Here is a 19,523-nt window from a genome sequence, read left to right on the forward strand (position 1 = left end):
GCCCTTTAAGGGAACACCTTGACATTTTCTATCCCTTCCAATTTCTGTTTCCCATGCTGCTGCTTGGTGGGGAGCTGCTGTGCACAGAGCCAACATCACTGTGTGTGCTGGAGTAGGCACTCCCAGTGCTATCCCCATGCTCCCAAGTGCAGGTCAGAGGGAGCCCAGTGTTGCAGGGTAGAATGAAGATGTGTTTATCAACAGGAAGGGCAAGAATTGTATTATAAATCAAATGTGGATTGTCATAAATTAAAGTATCGTTAGGGAAAAAAAAGAACTCTCTCTCTGAGAAGCTGCCAAGGGCATCACACTGCACAAGTGCTTGTCAGCAAAGACTGTGCACAATCAGTTCTCTTATGTCCCTGCTTTATTTTGTCCTGCCATGGGCTCAGCTTTGGAAAAGCTCTATATAGTGGACTCTGTGGATATAGTATGGCTACTTACTGGAATAACATATTTTTGCTGATTCCACACTTCATTCTCTGTTGCTACAAGAATCTCATTTGATTGATAGTAGGCATGGCCAAAACCCCAGTGCTAATGATGCTTCAGACTCAGTAAATGCTGTGAAAAGAATAAGGAAATGAAGATTATGAATTTTCCTAGAAAACATACTTAACACTTATTGACCTGAAGCATCCACTATGGGTTTTGCTTTGTTTTGTTTAAAAATGAATGCTACATCACATAAGCAAATTAATATTAAAAACTAAAAGGGATCATTAATTTTCGAGGTTCCTACAAGTTTATCTAATAATACATACCCGAGTTTCTAAAGATACATTCACCCTTTAATAGTGCCCTTTTTAAAGGGCATTTTAATATTGCTCCTAAAATGTTGGTTATCTGTTAATTATCCTAGTCAGGAATTCAGTTGAGGGGTACTGACATATTTTCCTTTAATCTAGTGAAATATTTGCACTGAGCCAAATTCTGGTCCCAGTGAAGTTATCATGCTGTTATGAGCTTCTCTGAGAAATAGTTCAGTATCTACACCATGAGTTTTGGTTTAAAATTGTATTTTATGATTTACAATTTCATACTGACCACTTGGAAATGAATTTAATGAATTGTCGTAAAATGAAGAGGGGTGTGCAGGTCACGCAGGTTAGGAAGGATACACAAATTCATTCCAATTCTATGAATTCAGTAATTGATTGGGTAAAATGCATTTTCAGCACTGAACTACTCTTGTTCGTAGATGTAGTTATTGGCAACATTCATTTGGTTTGGAAAAAAGAGTATATTTGGGGGGGGGGGGGGGGGGGGATTCCCCCCATTAGCAGTCGTATTGAAAAATCCTTTGGGATTTTTCCAAGTGTGTATTTCTTATCTAAGCACTCCGTAACAATCACAAAGCATATTTTGTTACCCTTCCATGATTTGTGTCTCTCTGATGCTAATAAGTAAATATTCTACTAACAGAAGAGTTTTCTATAAAAGTTTATGCATCAGACCACTGAGTTAGAAAATAATTGGTCATAACTAATCTTTAAAATGAAGAATTTAAAAGCCAGTCCTTGAGATAACACTGTGTATTAGCTCAGAAGGAGACTGAATTATCTTAAATGTTCACTTAATAGTGCACAATCTTTTACTTGCACAGATTTTCTTTTCATATGGTATCATCCTGAAAACCATCTGCTTCATGAAATAAATTCCATCACTGGTAAATACATAGCACACACCTCTGTAGCCTGTGGAGAAAGCTTTTCTACCTGATGCTATTATTTCATCCTTGGGTTTTTCTTTGTATATTTTTTTCTTCTTCTAACAGTAGCTATAGCAATAATCACAAACAGGAAATTTGCAGTATATGGGATAATAAAGGGGAACATCTTCCAAAGCCCAAAGGAAAATTTAGTCTCCCTGGCTCAGGAAAATATTAGTTTGATGTATTATCTCTCAAATTTCAGACGCCAGTTCTGCAAAACCATATAAATAACTGAACCCCCTCTAGGTAGACCAAACAAAAACCAGTTCTTACAAGCTGTTTACATAAATAATATGGAAAGAATATGTAATAACAGAAGTAAATTCATAGAAATATTCTCCCTAATAAGTTTATTTTTATGCATCTATAGGGTGAGCCTGGAGAAGCTGGTAACCCTGGACCTCCTGGAGAATCTGGAACAGCTGTGAGTATTTTGCTGTCTTATCATTAACATTTATTGTGGAGAACTGAGGTATCTGGCAGTGCTTGCTTTATTAAGCATTTCCTCAAGATCACTTGTGTACTTGCATGTTTTCTTTGAATTTTCAGTGAAGAACTTACACCTTTAGATTTTTTTTCCATATAATCATAGCCACATTTTGGAGGATCACATAATGGAGGATGGAGAGTTCCCAAAAGGTTATTTTTTCCTCCATAAGTATTAACTTTGGCTTGTGTGTTTTTCTTTCTAGAAACAGTTCACTGTTGCAAACTGGGCACAGGATTTGGCATTTCACCTGAGACATCCTAATTTCCCACTCACATGCCAGTATTTATTGTGGAGTGACATGGCCCTTGTCTGAAAAATGAGTTTGCCATTGTGATCCTTTTTTTGTCCACTCCATTTCCAGATGACAATTTTGTGTTTATGTGTTTTCCACAGGGCCCAAAAGGTGAAAGGGGAGAAAAAGGTGAAGCTGGTCCACCTGGAGCAGCTGGACCACCAGGTGCTAAAGGACCTCCAGGTGATGATGGGCCTAAGGGTAACCCAGTAAGTGAGCTTCATAATTCTAACCCAAACCACTGTGAAGCATTGCTGAAGTTGTGTGAATATAGAACCATAGCATTTCCTACAACTGCACTACGTTCATTATATGCTTCATAAAAGATTTGTGATGAATGCTACATGCTTGGTAATGGATGACACATTCCTTGCTTTTTTTCCTGATCTATCTAGGGCCCAGTAGGTTTTCCTGGAGATCCTGGTCCCCCTGGGGAACCTGGTCCAGCTGTAAGTATACCTTAAAAACAATTTTAGGCCCTAGTCTTAGTTTGCTCTTAATTCTAGTTGACCCTGTCTCTTTCTTGTCAGGGGATGAGCTCTTGCCTGTAAGATCCATTGCTTTTCTGTTCATGCATTTCTCGAGGCTTGAAAATGTTTAGAAATATTTTAAAAGTTTTGAAAAATAAAGTCTTCGGGAAAAAATGCTCTGTATAAAAATAGTGCTCTTGTATTTCATATATCAAAGTTAGTGGCTTAAATTAGCTGAATTTAATTTTGTTTCTTTTCCTTTAATTCTGCAGGGTCAGGATGGTGTTGGTGGAGAGAAGGGTGAAGACGGTGATCCTGGTCAACCTGTAAGATTTTTCTCTCATTTTATTTTACCTGCATGATCTCTCTGATGATAAGAAAGTATCTTCTGCCAAATCAGTGGTTTCTATGTAGTCACACTCTAAAAAATATTTTCAGAGTGGATGCTTTTTCTATTATACTGAAAAACAACTATTTATTTCCTTACAGAGGTAGAACTGCCCATATTACAGTAACACAACTAAGCAGGAGCTCAATTTCTTTTAGAATTAGTGATGGGTCAAAGGATTTGTGCTGAAGCTGCTGATGCACACTAAAAACAGAGCAACTCTGAGCATAAGAAAGAAATGCTGCAGCCAAATAATCTTCATTAGCTGAGCTAATGAAATTAAGCCAAGATCTTAAGTAGTATCTGAGCAACAACCATATTAAGCATCAAAGTTCTATTCTTGTAGATTCTGTCCATTGAAAGAGGCTAACAAATGGCAGATGTCCATGGTATTTAATAAAGATGAGAACTTCATCCTTCATTACTGCTAAGTTTTAATTTTCTGTTGCAGGGTCCACCAGGTCCTTCAGGTGAAGCTGGCCCACCTGGTCCTCCTGGGAAAAGAGTAAGGAATATCTCATGTCCTCTTGTATACTTCTCTTTCTGAGACACTGTGTCCTAGAGAATTTCACCTACTTGTTCCATGCTGGGACACTCAAATGTGACGTTTGTCATTTCTTTTCAGTAATGTAATGAGAGAAATGAAAACATAGAAACAGCAGAGAAAGCTCTTTATGGCTAACATGGAATATAAGAACAAAAATACATAGGGAACAATGTACTGCTTGCCCATAAAGGTGCTTTTTCTTTTCACTCAAGACTTCAGTGTCTACTGAATCAGGCTGCTAACAGGAGTGAGTTGGTATGACAGTAATAGCAGACATCTTCTTTAGGCACATGTCTGCTATTGGAGCAGGAAGAATGTGTCTGTGTTGGTGTCTTAAGTCTCGGAAATAAAATAATTTCAATGCAGCTACTGTGCAAAACTATGTCATCCCCTCTGCATACAAAATTAACAGGTAGATATTTCTGTAACTCCTAAGCTATTCCATTATTTCTAAAGCCTTTGAAGGTTCACAGGCTTTACAAATACAGCTAATCAAACCCAGTAAATAATGTTGCAGTCAAAGAACTGTAGGAGATACATGAACCCTTAGGTCTGCTTCAGAGAGCAATTCGATGCAGTTTTTAGACTTTAAAAAACAAAAGAAGTGGCATTATTAAAGGTAAGCTGAGAATTATTTAACAAAATATGTTAAATTGTTTGATTCAATGGACTTGAGTGAACTGATATGCCTAATTAGTTTTATTTATTTTACACAGTCATCTATTTGCTCCACGAACATGCAAAGTATTTATAATATTCTAAATTATTATGGTAGCATTAGCAACTGAACTGAAATATGGCTCTATTGAATATTAGCAATTAGTATGTGTGCTTGACATCAAATTAAAACTTCATGCTTTATTATACAGAAAGGCCATAGCTCACTCTCACAGATGGACTATATTCTATCTGATTGTACCAAGACAAGAAACCCAATTTCAAAGCACAAATTCCATGTTATCTGTGGTTTGACGTATTTCCAATTTAAGGAAAATGCATGGTAAATACTGCAATGTAACCCCTTTCTGAATTTTGAAGAAAACATTTTGTAGAATCAGATTCTACATTACTCGTATACTAGAATGTTTCAAACTTGTAGGGAATCTGTATTATATTGCTGTTACACCAGAAAGAAGCAGTGAAAGACTGAAAGGTTCATACTTAGCTGGAAAAAATGTTTTTCTTTGGTTTTCATCACTTGTATGGTGGAATCAATTTCAAGAAGAAGCCCTAACAAGAGCCTTTTAATTTGGATTGAGAAGGCCACACAGTTTCAGTAGCAATATTGCTGTCTGGGAGGTGCAGCTCTGTCTATACTACTAGAAAGCAATATTCCACCTCATTTTTTTGTTCTTGTGACTCTGACATAATGAGCTGGCAGAGATCAGAATTCTTATTTTTAACTAAAGACTTTTGAAATCCTCAACAATAGGCTCCTTGTTTATTTTGTTATTAATTTTCATTCCCCTTTTCCATTCTATTTTTTAACTGACCCAACCTCAGTTTTACTGCCTGGTCTTTTGAAATCATGTTTATTACCAGGTGTCAGAGTTTTGAGCAATCTCTGTTTATTTATAGAGTTTCAAAGTTTTCCCAGCTCTCTCTGGGAAGCAAATTCTAGTGAAAGACATGGACATAAATCATTTTTTCATTGTATCTAAGAAATTTATGTCAAAACTATAATTTACAAAGGGTGACTTTTGTGACACAGTAATTGATAAAGTCTTTTAAAGTGATTAAAAAAAAACATTAAATAGTAATTCTTGTTTAACAACTTCTGACTTCTTAAATAATCTGTGCATGCACCAAATCAGAAAAATGCATGTACAGAAGGCTTTATACATCAATGCAATTTAGCTGCAAGTAATTGTAGTAATTGTGGCTGTTTATCTAGAAATAGAGATACAGACTGAACCCCTTACAGTTATGTTGTTATTAGTTTTCTGAAATTTAATCCCTTGTTCTTACTTTTGGGATTACTTCTTTTTTGTTTCCCATACAGTATAGGGTAACATCACTAGTTTGAATTCATTGACATTCATTTCCATCTGATAAATGTTAAAAATACCATGAGGACAAGACACCATCAGAGAGTATTTGTCCTTCAGATCAATATGCAATGAATACAGATCAGCACAGACAGCCCTCCTTGCCTGTGCTGCTCCCAGCCCTTCAGTGTGCCAGGCATTTGAGCTTTGGGATCTGCTGCTGGGCTGCTTTCCCCAGGAGTGACAACAAGATGTCCACATCACACACACACATAAACTTCCATATACCAACCAAAAAGTATTAGAATTTGATGCTCAAGACTAAGATATATTTTGTTCTCAACTGGAGGCTATACCATCTTCTTCCATTAAAAGAAAATATGTCAATACTGAAGCAAAGCCAGCAATTTTGCAAAGCAGAAGTTTATTTGGCTTGTTGCCTTTAAATACAATGTTGAATAATTTGGGAAAAAAAATAAAGTGTTTCTATGAAGGAGGTTGTTTTTTTTTTTTTTCCATTTTGGCTACAGCATGATGCTGCATCAGCAGGGTGTACTCACCACTTAAAAATTAAGTTGATTTTCTCTCTTGATTGCAAAAGCAGAGAATACCTAACAATATGCCAGGTTCCTGTCTCAACAGGCTGATGAAATGTGATAATTGTTTTCTGTGTTGGAAATCATGTTCTAAGCCAGATGACAGACAGCTATAAACAACAATTTAAACTCTTTTATTGTAATATGTAAGAACAGGGAAAAATATTCAATAGGTTCACATTATAAAAATTAAGAAAGAGTTTGTTTCTGCATGATTTCTTTTGTCTTCTTGGCTCATAAAATGTATGAGGCAGAATGTCCAAAATTACAGTGCAATGTTGATAAAAATCAGCACGGTAGCTGGGGTGATGAGGGTGAGAATTGTGCATTAAGGTAAAATCCTGTTCCTGAGATGCTTTCTGTCAGTTAAACTTCCCGGCCGCTCCACGAAGGGCAGTGTAGGCAGGTGAGATAAATAACAGTGAGCACTTGGTGTCTGCAGAAGCCCGGCTGTGCCAGGCCAGCAGCTCCTGCAGCAGCTCAGTGCCTGGGGCAGCCTTGGCACTGCCTCATCATGAGCACCCCTTGCTTGGCACTCGTCAGTCATTGTCCTCCTGTGTCAGCCAGCACTGTGGGCTCAGCCCTGCTCATTAATTCATGCTGCAGCTGCATTTCTAGGTTATGCAGAGACCGTGTTTCTCAAGTACAAACTGCCACATTCAACCCTTTTCAGTTTCTTGGATAGCGTGCATTATATTCCATATGGGAACCTCAGGGCAAGGAATTTTCAAGCAGTAACGGCAAAGGGCATGCAAATTAATTCATGTAAGAAAAAAAGTCATGTTTCTGAAATGCTTCTGAATTTATTTATGTACCTGTTGATCTTTCTTGTTATCACTGTAAACTGTGATCCACCCAACAAATTACAACCTGCATAAAGGGGTACATGCATCAGACATTATTATTACTGGAACAGCAGGGATTTAAAATATTCTTCCTGTTTTGAAGAGTCAGCAATTGGCTCAGGGCTTTTAAGCTTCTTTGTATTTTGAAGAAATAAAACTAAGTCCTTTACCCCTTACAGCTCTTAAAAATACCAGAGAAAAAAAGCTGTTGATACCCACAACGAATGGTCAAAGTCCTCTGGGGGTAATTCAATTAATTTGGCATTATCTTTGATGTAAAGTCTGAACTATCTCTGTTGTCCAAAAGGTTCATTCAGTGCTGCAGATGTTCAGTGTCACCCTGGAGAAAGCTCAATTTCAGAAGCAAATGAATAATCTTAATATACTTCTATGTAATTAGCTATAAAATGAATATAAATTTCCAGGAACTAAAACCAGTGGAGTAGCTCAAGGTATGTGCCAATAGCAGTGGATAGTGAAATATATCAGGCTATAAAATGTCTGGGCTAAATTCAGCTCTAATAAAAAAAAAAATGGCTTTTGGTCAAACACTGAGCTCACAAAGCAAACAGGCAGATGCTTGACTGGAAGCACAGTTCTTATCTTTAAAATTAAAATTGTGTTCTGGTGCTTTACCTTTAAGGAGCCTGAATTGTTTCTCTCTCTGTTGTTAAGAAGTAAGAAGTAGTAAACAAATGGAAAAAATTGAATTTTTCTTGTTGCTGGTCTTCAGAAGGTTGTTTTTGTTTTTTGTGGGATTTTTTTTGTTGTTGTTGTTTTGTTTTGTTGGGTTTTTTTTAGTTTCTACATAACAATCTGTTTGTTGCATAAATGAACAGATGATCTTATATAGATTCACAAAATCACAGCATTTGATCACGGTCACTTTTCTTTTATTTTCCTTTAAGCTGCTCATTGGTTGGCAAGAAATAGCAACTTGTAATAAAGATATTTCCCAGGCTAAAAATTAACCTTGTAGGAGAACAGTTGGTCCATTATCTTGAGTGCATCTTTTCTAAAATGAGCATATAAGAGAACCATTTTCTAAAGAGTACATTAAATTCTAGACACTACTCCTGTTCATAACTGAAGCTATGAATATTAATTACCTGACCTAAAAATAAGCCCTTGATGTTTTGGAGGAGAAAAATGTCTTTTCAGTCTTCAGTTTCATATTTAGTGGACAATATGTCAACTTTTGGCTGACCAAATGTAATCAGGCCCCTTACTGGGCCCATCCCTGCCTTAGAGAATAAAGAAGTATTTGCCACGCTGTGCACTGTAGAAAGAGAGGCCTTTGTGGAATCAGTGGATAAAGTGCAGTTAATAGATATAAGTCAATGCGAAGAAAGTTTAAAATTAATTGTTATTATACATATAAATTAGTATTGCCTTTTTTCTTTTATATCCTGTTCTGGTTTTGTGGGTTTTTTTTTTCCCCAGGCTAATTCTTTGGTTTGAACCTCATCATCTTTTAGGTCTTCTAAAAACCCAGAAAATTTTATAGGGGAATAAGAGCTGTTCAGTATTTTTTTTATCCTGTGAATAAAAATGTCCAAAAAAGAAATTTAATGTTATTTTTTAAGCATTTGCTACTTATGAGTGTAGTGGGAATTGCACTTTCAGAATTTTTTTCACTGGCTATATTTGAAAAAAACTGAGATTATGAGCTCAGTGTCCATCTTTTGCAGGGCCCCCCTGGAGCAACAGGTGCTGAAGGCAGACAAGGTGAAAAAGGTGCAAAGGTAATACACTGAAGTTTTTATTTTTGAAGCATAGAAATAGAAACTATTTATAAATTAAAAGTAAATTACTTATGATGCGCTGAGTGTGGAACTTTTCAAAGTAGTAATAGGTAATGGGTAAAATCTAAATTCAGACCCAGAATTAGTAGCCATATGTAATGGAGTGGACCCAGCAGTGCAGGCCCAACACAGCTCACCTATAACAAGCAAGGGGAGTCTGCTCTGCTGGCACCACATCTCCCTGTGAAGCCAGAGACATTGCACTCAGGAAATCATCCTGTGCAGAACTCTGGCTTTTAAAAAGCACTGTGCCCCTTGTACATCCCTCCAGTGCCAAACTCAGCCAGCCCTCCCTCTCTGACCCGGTCTGTTCTTTCCAGGGTGAGCCTGGTGCAGAAGGAGCTCCTGGAAAAACAGGGCCAGTTGGTCCACAGGGACCTGCAGGAAAACCTGGCCCAGAGGGTCTCCGGGGCATTCCTGGCCCTGTGGTAAGTAACAGAGCACATAATCTTTTAAATGTTGCATTTCCTGTATATACTCTGGTAAAGCCAGCTTTTTGTTTGTTCTAGGGAGAACAAGGTATGCCTGGAGCACCAGGTCAGGATGGCCCCCCCGGACCTCTGGTGAGCATCCTTTTCCCACATGTCAGTCACAGAAGCTTCCAAAAACATCACCAAAAGATCTCTTCCAATATTTGAGAGTTTAAATATTCTGTTAAAATCTGTATCTGAGTATAGTAATGAACTATATGCTTACAAATGCACAGACTTCCTGTCAGCTCAACAAGAACTTCTCAATGCATTGCTGCAACTTAATTTTGGATTTTAAGAAAGTAAAGTAGATATGTAAAAGTTTCTGAGGTTAGATTTCCCTCCTTCCCCTCCCATCCTCCACAGGAGATTGCTATCAGGATAGTATGAAGCCTGATTTGCAGTAGAGCACAGCACACTGCAGGTGAAAAGTCTCATTCTGCATTCCAAAAGCTTAAAAATTGTACATTTCATTCATGAAATATGTATTTGCCTAGGCTTTTGCATCTAGTGATATCCTGAAGTGGAGATGGAAAGCTTAAGCACTGAATAATATTTTGTACATGAAATATGGCATTTTTGAATATGTGTCAGGTGGAAAAGGTCTCTTACCACTCCTATCCATAGCAGGACTCCACTGTCCACTGCTGCCAGGAGAGCAGTGGTGAGGAGACACAGACTTAGCATAGCAGCTCTGCTCCTCGTGGGCACATGTGCAGTGTGCGATTAACAGCCACTGAAAAATTCAAGTATTTTGCACAGGCACTGCATGGTCTGCTTTTACCTCATTCTGTACAAATCACATAAAACCAGCATTGCTGTTCTTATAAAATCTAAAGATTTCTCGGAAATCAAGAATTTAGTTGACCCTCTGCTTCATAGACTTCTATTCATACAACTCTTTATAGATTTGTAATTATAAAGTAATTTAATTACCACTGTAGTATCATTATGATTTTTTAAATGTACATTTCAACTTCATCTTGGGCTCTAAATCACATCATCAACCGCAACCATCAACCACTGAGTGTGTGTACTTTGATTTGAACTGCTTTTAATAACGTTTCAAGAAAACATGATCTGAGCAGGATGTTAAAATTTATTTTAACATTACTTCCCTTGATTTATATAGGGCCCTCCTGGCTTGCCTGGACTGAAAGGAGACCCAGGTTCCAAAGGAGAGAAGGTATGCTTTGCTACTTGGTCGTGTCTTTGTAACTTCAGCCCAGTCTAAAATCTGTATAAAATTAGCAGAAAGTAGCAGTAGAGTTTGTATCAGCAAGGCATTGTACTGCGCCTATCAAACAGCTTCCCACAGCCTTAATAGTCATAATGAAGTCTTAAAAATATCCAGTATCCTGGAAAGTCCTAGAAAGAAAAAGCTTACGGCCTGTGTGGCAGTCTATTGAACATGTGACCTGCAATGAAAATCCCAAAGATATTAATGTAAAGAGAACTGTTAGATTTACAAGAACAAATCAAGTAGAAATAATGAGTATTGTCCATTTTTATTCTAAAAGAACAAATATAAATATTTTACAGCTATAATAATTTCTTTTGAAATAATGGATTGAGACATCTGGGATAGCATTTTCATACGGAGTCCCAACAATATATTGATTGCTTGGCTATCAGAGAAAAACTGTAGAGAAAGAGACATGAATATGACTGTGCCTTGTGACCTGCAGGTTTTGTTTATCTGCTTGGATCCACTGTTTATGCAGCCATATCACATGTGGAACTCTGACATGCTGATAGCATCTCACATGTGAAAACTGGTATGAAATTTGTGCCCAGAGTACTGTGATTTCTGTAGCAGTTTCAGTAAGGACTACCTTGCACTTAGATATTTCACTGAATAAGCAGTCACGACTTGCAAATAATCTGAAAGTTTGAAAGACCGTCTAACAACAATAAATATGCCTTTAGAATAATTTGTTCTCAGGCTGACTGTTGACAAGCAACAGTGTTAACATGTGAAAGGTCTAATTTATGTGTTTGCAAAACTCATTTACTTTAATGTGTCTTAACTATTTTTTCTTAAATCTTGTTTAGGGACATCCTGGTTTGATTGGCTTGATTGGACCTCCAGGAGAACAGGGTGAAAAGGGTGATAGGGGTCTTCCTGGCCCACAGGGATCTCCTGGAGCCAAGGGTGATGCAGTGAGTACAACACACTTGTGTTTATATATTCCAGGCTTTATTTTGAAAGACATAAAGTTGTTATAAACATTTAACATCCAGAGTCTCCTGCAAGAGGTTAAAACTTTATAAGGTATTGTACAAACACAGAAAAATTAAACATCTTAAAATGAGATTATAGACTGTTTGAGAAAATGAAGGAAACACATACAACCCAATATGCACACAGAGCAAGTTAGCAACAAGATAGAAGTAGCAGCAGCAATCTCATCACGTTTACTAACTGCATTGCCCAAAGCAACTCTCTCTTAGTTACAAAGCCACGTTTTAGGGCAATGTGTAAAATGTGAGGTTTCCAAGCCCAATCTGAAGAGGAAGACAGCTGTGACAATCCACTTCAGTCAGTGTAGAACAACTACAAGCAACTCAGATTGTCAGATAATATTTTAAACTTGACAACTATTTTGGCCTGCAATTTGCCTAACTCAAAACTCAGCACATTTGGACACTTTATGGGACTACCTTTTTCATAGATATTATTTTTTAACACAGTCCAGTATACAGAATACTTTAGTTCTGTGCTTATTCTCTTATTCCTTTTTAGGGAATTTCTGGTCCTGCTGGCCCACTTGGACCCCCTGGTCCTCCTGGATTACCTGTAAGTAATTTCATCCAGCCTTCCTGTTCTAAACACCCCTAAGCTGTGTGCAATACACTCCAACCAGAGTTGTATGTTCTTGCCCACAGGGTCCCCAGGGTCCCAAAGGTTCCAAAGGATCCAGTGTGAGTAACTCTCCTCTATACCTTTCTGCTCTTTTCCTTAGCTTTTGTGTGTGTTATTTTTAAATGTTGTGTAGCATGGTCAACACTGCACTTCTTCCACTGCTCTTGTAGGGTCCTGCTGGTCAGAAGGGTGACAGTGGCTTACCTGGTCCACCTGGTCCTCCAGTACGTAAGAATTCTTTTCTTGCATTACACTGACATGATTAACCCATTTTGACAAGGGTAGAAAACAACGTTTGGGAACTAAAAGATGAATGATTGTTTGAAAATTCATTTTTCAGAAAACACAGGTCCACCAGGCACAGAAATACATATTTGCACTGAAAAATCCAGAAGAAACTTAAAGCAAACAAATTTAAAAAAACAAAAAGAACACACCAAAAAAAAAATCCTATAAACCCCCCCAGACAAAGAAGCCTCTCATGCAATAATTATTTAATGTGTTATATTGAAGCACAGAAAACAGAATTCTACTGGTTTTCCCTGATGATACTCTTCTGTTTCCATATTTGTTTTTTATATTGTAACAAACTGAAATGAAGAGTCCAAATCTGAGTAAGGTGTTTTATTTCTTGAAACTAAATATTGCTTCCTAGACCCCAAGTGGAATTTTCAACTTTTATCATAGGAAACATCCAGAGTTTTCAATTTTCACAGAATATGTCTGTGCTTGAGGGAATTAACAGGAATACAGAGGCAACTGTAAGTCAGTTCTGCATGTCACTTTTGAGAGGTCAACACACTCTGTCCCAAAAATCGGTGTAATGAAAAGAGTTTAGAGCACAATTGTTTGGCCTTTTACAATTTTTTTTTTCCCCAAGTAAATCAAACACATAGCTATGAATCTAAAGAAAGAAAAAGGTAAAATAAAGAAATAAATACCTTGAAGAAAGCCTATTCAAAGTATCTCCAAGCCACATTCTGTGGTTCTTCTCTGCTGAAAAATAAACAGATTTAATTAGATATGTTGTTTTCCACTTAGGGCCCTCCAGGTGAGGTAATCCAGCCACTGCCAATCCAGTCACCCAAGAAAACAAGAAGATCTCCTGACTATATGTTATCTGATGCTGGTGATAATATTCTGGATTATTCCGATGGCATGGAGGAGATCTTTGGCTCCCTGAATTCACTGAAGCAAGATATTGAGCACATGAAGTTCCCCATGGGCACTCAGAATAACCCAGCCCGGACCTGCAAAGATCTGCAGCTCTGCCACCCTGAATTCCCCGACGGTGAGCTCCTATTGCACAGCACAGGCACACCTGGCTCAGCCTGGGCTCTGCCAGGGCACTTGGGCACCATTAATCCATTACTGGTAGATGGCTCTTACAGTTGCTCAACAAATACAGTCTCACTGAGTCTATTTTAACAGGCATAAAAGTTTAAAAATGTAAGACGTTCTTTTGGTAAGAGTCAAAGTTATTTAAATACACAACCTGATCTGGTTTTCAAGTTAAAACCTTTTAAAGTGATGAATAAAAAGCAGTTGTTGTTTTGAAAGGTGGGCCTTGCATTTCCAGGACAATCAAAACGGGAGTGTGATGAAAGAACTTAGCATAACATGAAACAGGATTTGTATTATATGAGATTTGTGTTCAGTAACGATTCTCAAAAACTTTGCTAGTCTTTTAGCCCTGGAAGCAGTAATTTTCTCTACTGCATCAGCACTGTTTTTTCTAGATCAGCCAGCAAAGATGCATGGAAGTTTCTTTGATACTGTTTAATGCTACCAAGTAGTAGTGTAATAAAATGCAAAGTAATATGAAGCGACCCAGTGTTCCTATGAACTACCTTGATTTTATTATTCTCTGTTGTTTTCTTTTTTTTCTTCTAAATAATTTTACCCCTCTGAAAATGTTTAAATGAAAGCCAGCCTTCACTAAATTTTCATCCTTTCATAATTTTTTCAATTGCAATGCATATTTTTCCCAGTTCAAAGCAATATTTTCTTGCTTTTAAATGGGAGGAAAAATAGATTTTGACAGTTTAATAATATTTTATTGCTTTCACTCTCGATAGATAAGAACCGATGGTTGCCTTGAGGAGTAGTTAAGCAGTGTATGCACTATATGAAAAGTACATATTTTATGATTCAGTACCCTCCATAATAAGGAATGGTTTTTACAGAACACATTCACCTTCTTCACTTACCAGTATTTGCTTTCTCTTCAGAGCTGTCTTCATATAAAAGTAATCTTATTTTGGTTAAAATAAAAGCAAATATGTTAATTAAAATTAAAATTCTCCAGGGATAAAACTTACAGAAAGGAAAGACTGTTTTCAATATGCAGCCTAAATCAGCAGAATTGTTAAACCCCATAAATACTTTGTCTATGCCCCATATTCAGAAGACAGAACTGGTGAAAGGACTTGTCATTTCTCTCTGAAACCTCCACTATTTGTTGAGACTGGATTAGAACTGTAGTTGTAAGAAAGTTGGTTGCTGCCCTGTTTGTGAAACATCTGAAAATAAGAACCCTCATCAAAGAAATCATCATTCTAATTAGAATAGCAGATTTTTAAAAGCACAGCCTTTGAATGGACCGTGGATGCAGCTCTTTTCATGCCCAACCTTCACTGGTGTTGCAGCTCCATAAGCCAGGAGTAAAAAGATCTTTGCTTGAGGTGGACCCCTCTCACTGGAAGCTTTAGGTGTTTGTGCCAGCTACAGCCCCACCAAACCCCTTGCAGACACCTTTGCATGCAGATAAGGATGCAAATCGCTCCAGATTTTACTCCCTGACCTAAACTATTCACATAAAATAACTTTCCTACAAACTTTGGAGGACCATTAGGTAGCAGTAAAACCTGGTTCTTCTGAATACCATTTCCACTGTATAAGGCAAATATTGTCTCATTTGTATTAGGGGAATATTGGATTGATCCTAACCAGGGCTGTTCTGGAGACTCCTTCAAAGTGTACTGCAATTTCACAGCAGGTGGGGAAACTTGCATCTACCCAGATAAGAAATCTGAAGGAGTAAGTACCAATCTGTGTTTTCAGCTGGCTGTTGACAGCTCCTATTATGCAGTTACAATGTTGAACTAAACAGGATAATTACATTGCCACATTCTCATGTATCTGTCTTTCTAATTACATTTATATTTGCATGCATCTGAATGGAGCAGTAAAATGGTACATAGAGTTAACAAATACCATTTCCAGCTTCAGATAGGGAATCTATGCACCTGCTTCCTAACATTTCACTACATTGCAGAATGCAACACAGCTGAGCAGCCACTAACAGTACGTGATTCAGTATTTGTCACCTAAAAGCTAAACCTTCCTGTGTTTATCTTGTGGGTTCATTTGTATCTATTTATTCCTATGCAAAGTAGATATAAAAGACTGTATTATTAACAGTGTCTTTACTCACTGTTATAGATTACATCTGCTGGGGCATATGGTGTAGAGGAAGGCTTTCTGAAATCTTGCCTAAATGACAGGGATCTATTAGCATCAACACTAGTGAAAACTCATTTAGACAGTTCACAGCAACAATTTATACCAGCAGTTTACCCAACTCTTAACAGATTACAGCCATCTCCCTCAAACAGAACTAACTCTCTCTTGGATTCCATTTGAAATCACTAATTTGAAGGCATTCCCTACAAGAAAAACATTTTACTTTAGACCTTTAATGGCTGAGATTTCAGGAAGAACTGTTCTTTATTATCTGGTGTGATATTTGTCCCAAGTAATGTAAAACCTTCATTATCTGTCAACATATGTTTCAAATACTTTTTTCTCTGCTGTTTGACCACACAGGTTAGAATTTCATCATGGCCAAAGGAGAACCCAGGATCTTGGTTTAGTGAATTTAAGCGAGGCAAACTTGTAAGTTGTCACTGCAATATAACTATATTCACAAATCAGGTACATGTCTTCAGCAATCAGCAAATCATGGGGCATTTTATAAATACTGATATAATGAAAAGACCCCCAGCCTTTTTGCCCTAAATATTACAGCAGCTACCCAGCCTTTTGTCCCTGCACAGCAGAAGCCTGGTCTGCATTGTCCCACAGTGATCCCAATGATCACCTGCACAGTTGGTCATGAGGATCTGGCCTCTGGCAGCTGGAGCACAGATCCCCCACCCCAGTCTAGGTAACTGGAAATATACTGAGTTTGCAGAGTTGAGGCTGCAGGCTGACTAAATTTATGATTAATTAAAACAGATATAACCAAACAGATTCTGCTGCTTTACACTATAAGGTAGGAGTAATTCTTTGTCTTTCCCAGTAGAATGAAGCTGAAATATGTAATTCTTCATCCTAAATATACTGCTACATCACAAAAAGCTATTTACTGAGTCATAGCTGTACTGACCTTTAAAACTTCACTAATTGTTATGTGTTGGTTGATAATTTATGAAGGGCAGTTATATGGTTCTCTTTTGTCAACAATAATTTTGGTTTGCATTGTACCATAGAAAACAGATAAATTAATAAATTTTTTTATATTTTCCAGCTTTCCTATTTGGATGCTGAAGGCAATTCCATTAATATGGTCCAAATGACATTCCTTAAACTACTGAGTGCCTCTGCCAGACAAAATTTCACTTATAACTGTCACCAGTCTGTAGCCTGGCACGATGCACCCTCTGACAGCTATGACAAAGCACTAAGGTTCTTAGGATCCAATGATGAAGAAATGTCTTATGACAACAATCCTTACATCAAAGCCCTCCACGACGGCTGTGCAGTAAGTAGAGCTTCAAAGAGTCTTTACAAAACCAACCTGTCATTTAAAGTAGAAATCAAACAAACATACTTTTCACAGCTTTCTTCTGAGAAGAGCTTTGTAAACACTTTACTTGTCATATACTGATTTTTAGTAGATTTTTAACCACAGTACACTAGTGCCATATTCAATTTTCACCTATGTAGCAAAAAAGAAATAACCACAAGCCAAGCAGCAGAAATTGAACAAACCTGGAATGGATGCAGGCTGTCAGCATCACTGTGCTGAAAGCAGACTATATGCTACTGTGTATGAGCACACTATAAGGGAAAAGCAGAAGCAAAAAAGATGAGAGGAGCAGCCTATAAGCAGAATATTTTTATACTAAAACTCAAGGTATACACAGATAGAATATTTATTGAATACACCAAAAACACGTGTCACATAAGTCCTATGTATGTACCCAAATATAGTGAATTAATTTAATTATTTGATATGTGACTCTGTATTTCTTTTTCTTGTTTTGTGTATTCAAAGCCAAGTGAAGTTTGTGGATTTTACTTTTCAGAATCCTCCTTTAGCTAACAATCCCCAGAGGTGCCCAAACACGTATCAGCTCTCTGAGCGCTCCTCTTTCAGGGTCTCTGTGGGCATAGCAACTGCTGTCACTTCTCAGAAATAGAACAGTCTCTATTTAACACTTTGAAACAAAGACATCAAAAGAACTAGTGACAGTTGAAGCCTCATTAATTATTTTGAGGTTTATATAGGTGCATTCTGAAGGCAGTTTCTGAGAAGTCAGAGACACAGAATTAGAGACCTGAAAGTGTACAGGATATACACCTGGCTCTGAGGCAGAGATGCAGCTCTGGAGGTGCAAAGCACCTCCCCTTAGCAGTGAGACTCTAACACACAGCTGCTTCATGTCAGCCTTTCTGCGTGCCTTGTATTTTCATTTCACTTTTTTTATCCACAGAGGGTAAATTAAATGTAGAGCTCCAGAGAGAGCTGAAAGTTGCAACTGTCGCTAAACTGAGAACACTCAGATCTGTCAGCTTGGATGCTCATCTGAACTCCAAGACCCTGGAATAGCTGAAAGGGGTCTCAGCAGATATAAAGGAAAGGAAGTGCAGTGCTGATAAGTGATGTGATGACTTCAGCTGTGTGATACATAGAGGAGCTAGAGAACCTTCTTCAGGAATCAAGGGTGTGCCTTCAGAGCTAGCTTCTAATTGCAGCAGTTGGCAGTTCTGCCAAAATACTACTTTCTTTCCTGTCCAAAAAGCTGCTGTAATATTTTGTGAGGCAGTTACAGTCTTTCTTCTTACAGGTGGATGTTCTGTCTTTCAGAGCTAATTAGTAAGTTTTTTTCACAGGGAAATGTGCACTGCTGTGAGAATATTATTGTTTATTAAATAGTACACACATGAACTGAGAATTCTCTAAGAAACACGACCTATCTTAGATTATTTTTCTTTTGTAGGCCTCCTTTAGTAAGTAAAAATCCTATGGACCATTCTCCATCTAAAATCAGAAGATCCCATGTCAGATATTTAAAATGAAATCGTAAGAAAACACAAGAGTTAGGGTTTGCAATATCTGGTGCGTGACAGGACAATAATTTAAAAATTCTACACTTTAGAGATAAACTATGAAGATCTACAGCACATGTTAAATGCTCAGATCTGTAACAGTTTGGGGTTTTTTCTTCTTTTTTTAACAGTCAAGAAAGGGCTATGCAAAGACGGTGCTGGAAATCAACACACCCAAAATAGACCAAGTGCCCATAGTTGATGTGATGATCAATGACTTTGGTGATCAGAACCAGAAGTTTGGATTTGAGGTCGGTCCTGTCTGCTTCCTTGGTTAAGCTTAAGACAAAATCAGATCAACAGAAACGTTGCACTTTGGTGCTACCAACCCACTTCATGCCACATGCAAGTTTTGAATAAGGATGGCATAGAAAATGTCTTGCTGTGTATGTATGTCTAATCTAGAAAGTAATCATTGCCCTTGTAGGGCCAGAATCACATGACTTAAACTTATTTTGCAAAGATGCTGTGGCACAGACAGACAACATAGGGCTCACTTCAGGACCACCCCCTTTGCATTCCTTTGGTGCTGTACAAAACAAACGTCAATGGTGCTCCTTCCATTACAACAAAGAGGTGTTTAGAGAGTGTTTAATATAAACTGTAATTATTCTATGTACAGTACTATACTGTGACTGCTCTGTCCCCTTCCAAAACTTGCATGTGTCTCTGAATTGCATCTGGCTCTTATTTTACAATTACAAACTACACTGTCA

At 37.6% G+C, this 19,523-nt stretch overlaps 1 protein-coding gene across 4 annotated transcripts in view; it reads left to right on the top strand.

The window, feature by feature from the left end:
- The window catches only part of COL11A1 (collagen type XI alpha 1 chain), a 129,100-nt gene extending 110,015 nt beyond the window's left edge, over window positions 1–19,085 (top strand). For all 4 annotated transcript variants that reach the window (XM_062497841.1, XM_062497843.1, XM_062497840.1 and 1 more), the window contains 18 exons: window positions 2,085–2,138; window positions 2,598–2,705; window positions 2,892–2,945; window positions 3,239–3,292; window positions 3,806–3,859; window positions 9,022–9,075; window positions 9,456–9,563; window positions 9,645–9,698; window positions 10,738–10,791; window positions 11,661–11,768; window positions 12,352–12,405; window positions 12,495–12,530; window positions 12,642–12,695; window positions 13,513–13,762; window positions 15,398–15,510; window positions 16,300–16,368; window positions 17,003–17,236; window positions 18,939–19,085. In XM_062497841.1, the coding sequence (XP_062353825.1) occupies window positions 2,085–2,138; window positions 2,598–2,705; window positions 2,892–2,945; window positions 3,239–3,292; window positions 3,806–3,859; window positions 9,022–9,075; window positions 9,456–9,563; window positions 9,645–9,698; window positions 10,738–10,791; window positions 11,661–11,768; window positions 12,352–12,405; window positions 12,495–12,530; window positions 12,642–12,695; window positions 13,513–13,762; window positions 15,398–15,510; window positions 16,300–16,368; window positions 17,003–17,236; window positions 18,939–19,085 (1,659 nt within the window). The remainder of the gene's footprint in view (window positions 1–2,084; window positions 2,139–2,597; window positions 2,706–2,891; window positions 2,946–3,238; window positions 3,293–3,805; window positions 3,860–9,021; window positions 9,076–9,455; window positions 9,564–9,644; window positions 9,699–10,737; window positions 10,792–11,660; window positions 11,769–12,351; window positions 12,406–12,494; window positions 12,531–12,641; window positions 12,696–13,512; window positions 13,763–15,397; window positions 15,511–16,299; window positions 16,369–17,002; window positions 17,237–18,938) is intronic.
- The last annotated feature ends 438 nt before the right edge of the window (window positions 19,086–19,523 follow it).

The sequence above is a fragment of the Cinclus cinclus genome, chromosome 8 (assembly GCF_963662255.1).
Source record: "Cinclus cinclus chromosome 8, bCinCin1.1, whole genome shotgun sequence".
Taxonomy (NCBI): domain Eukaryota; kingdom Metazoa; phylum Chordata; class Aves; order Passeriformes; family Cinclidae; genus Cinclus; species Cinclus cinclus.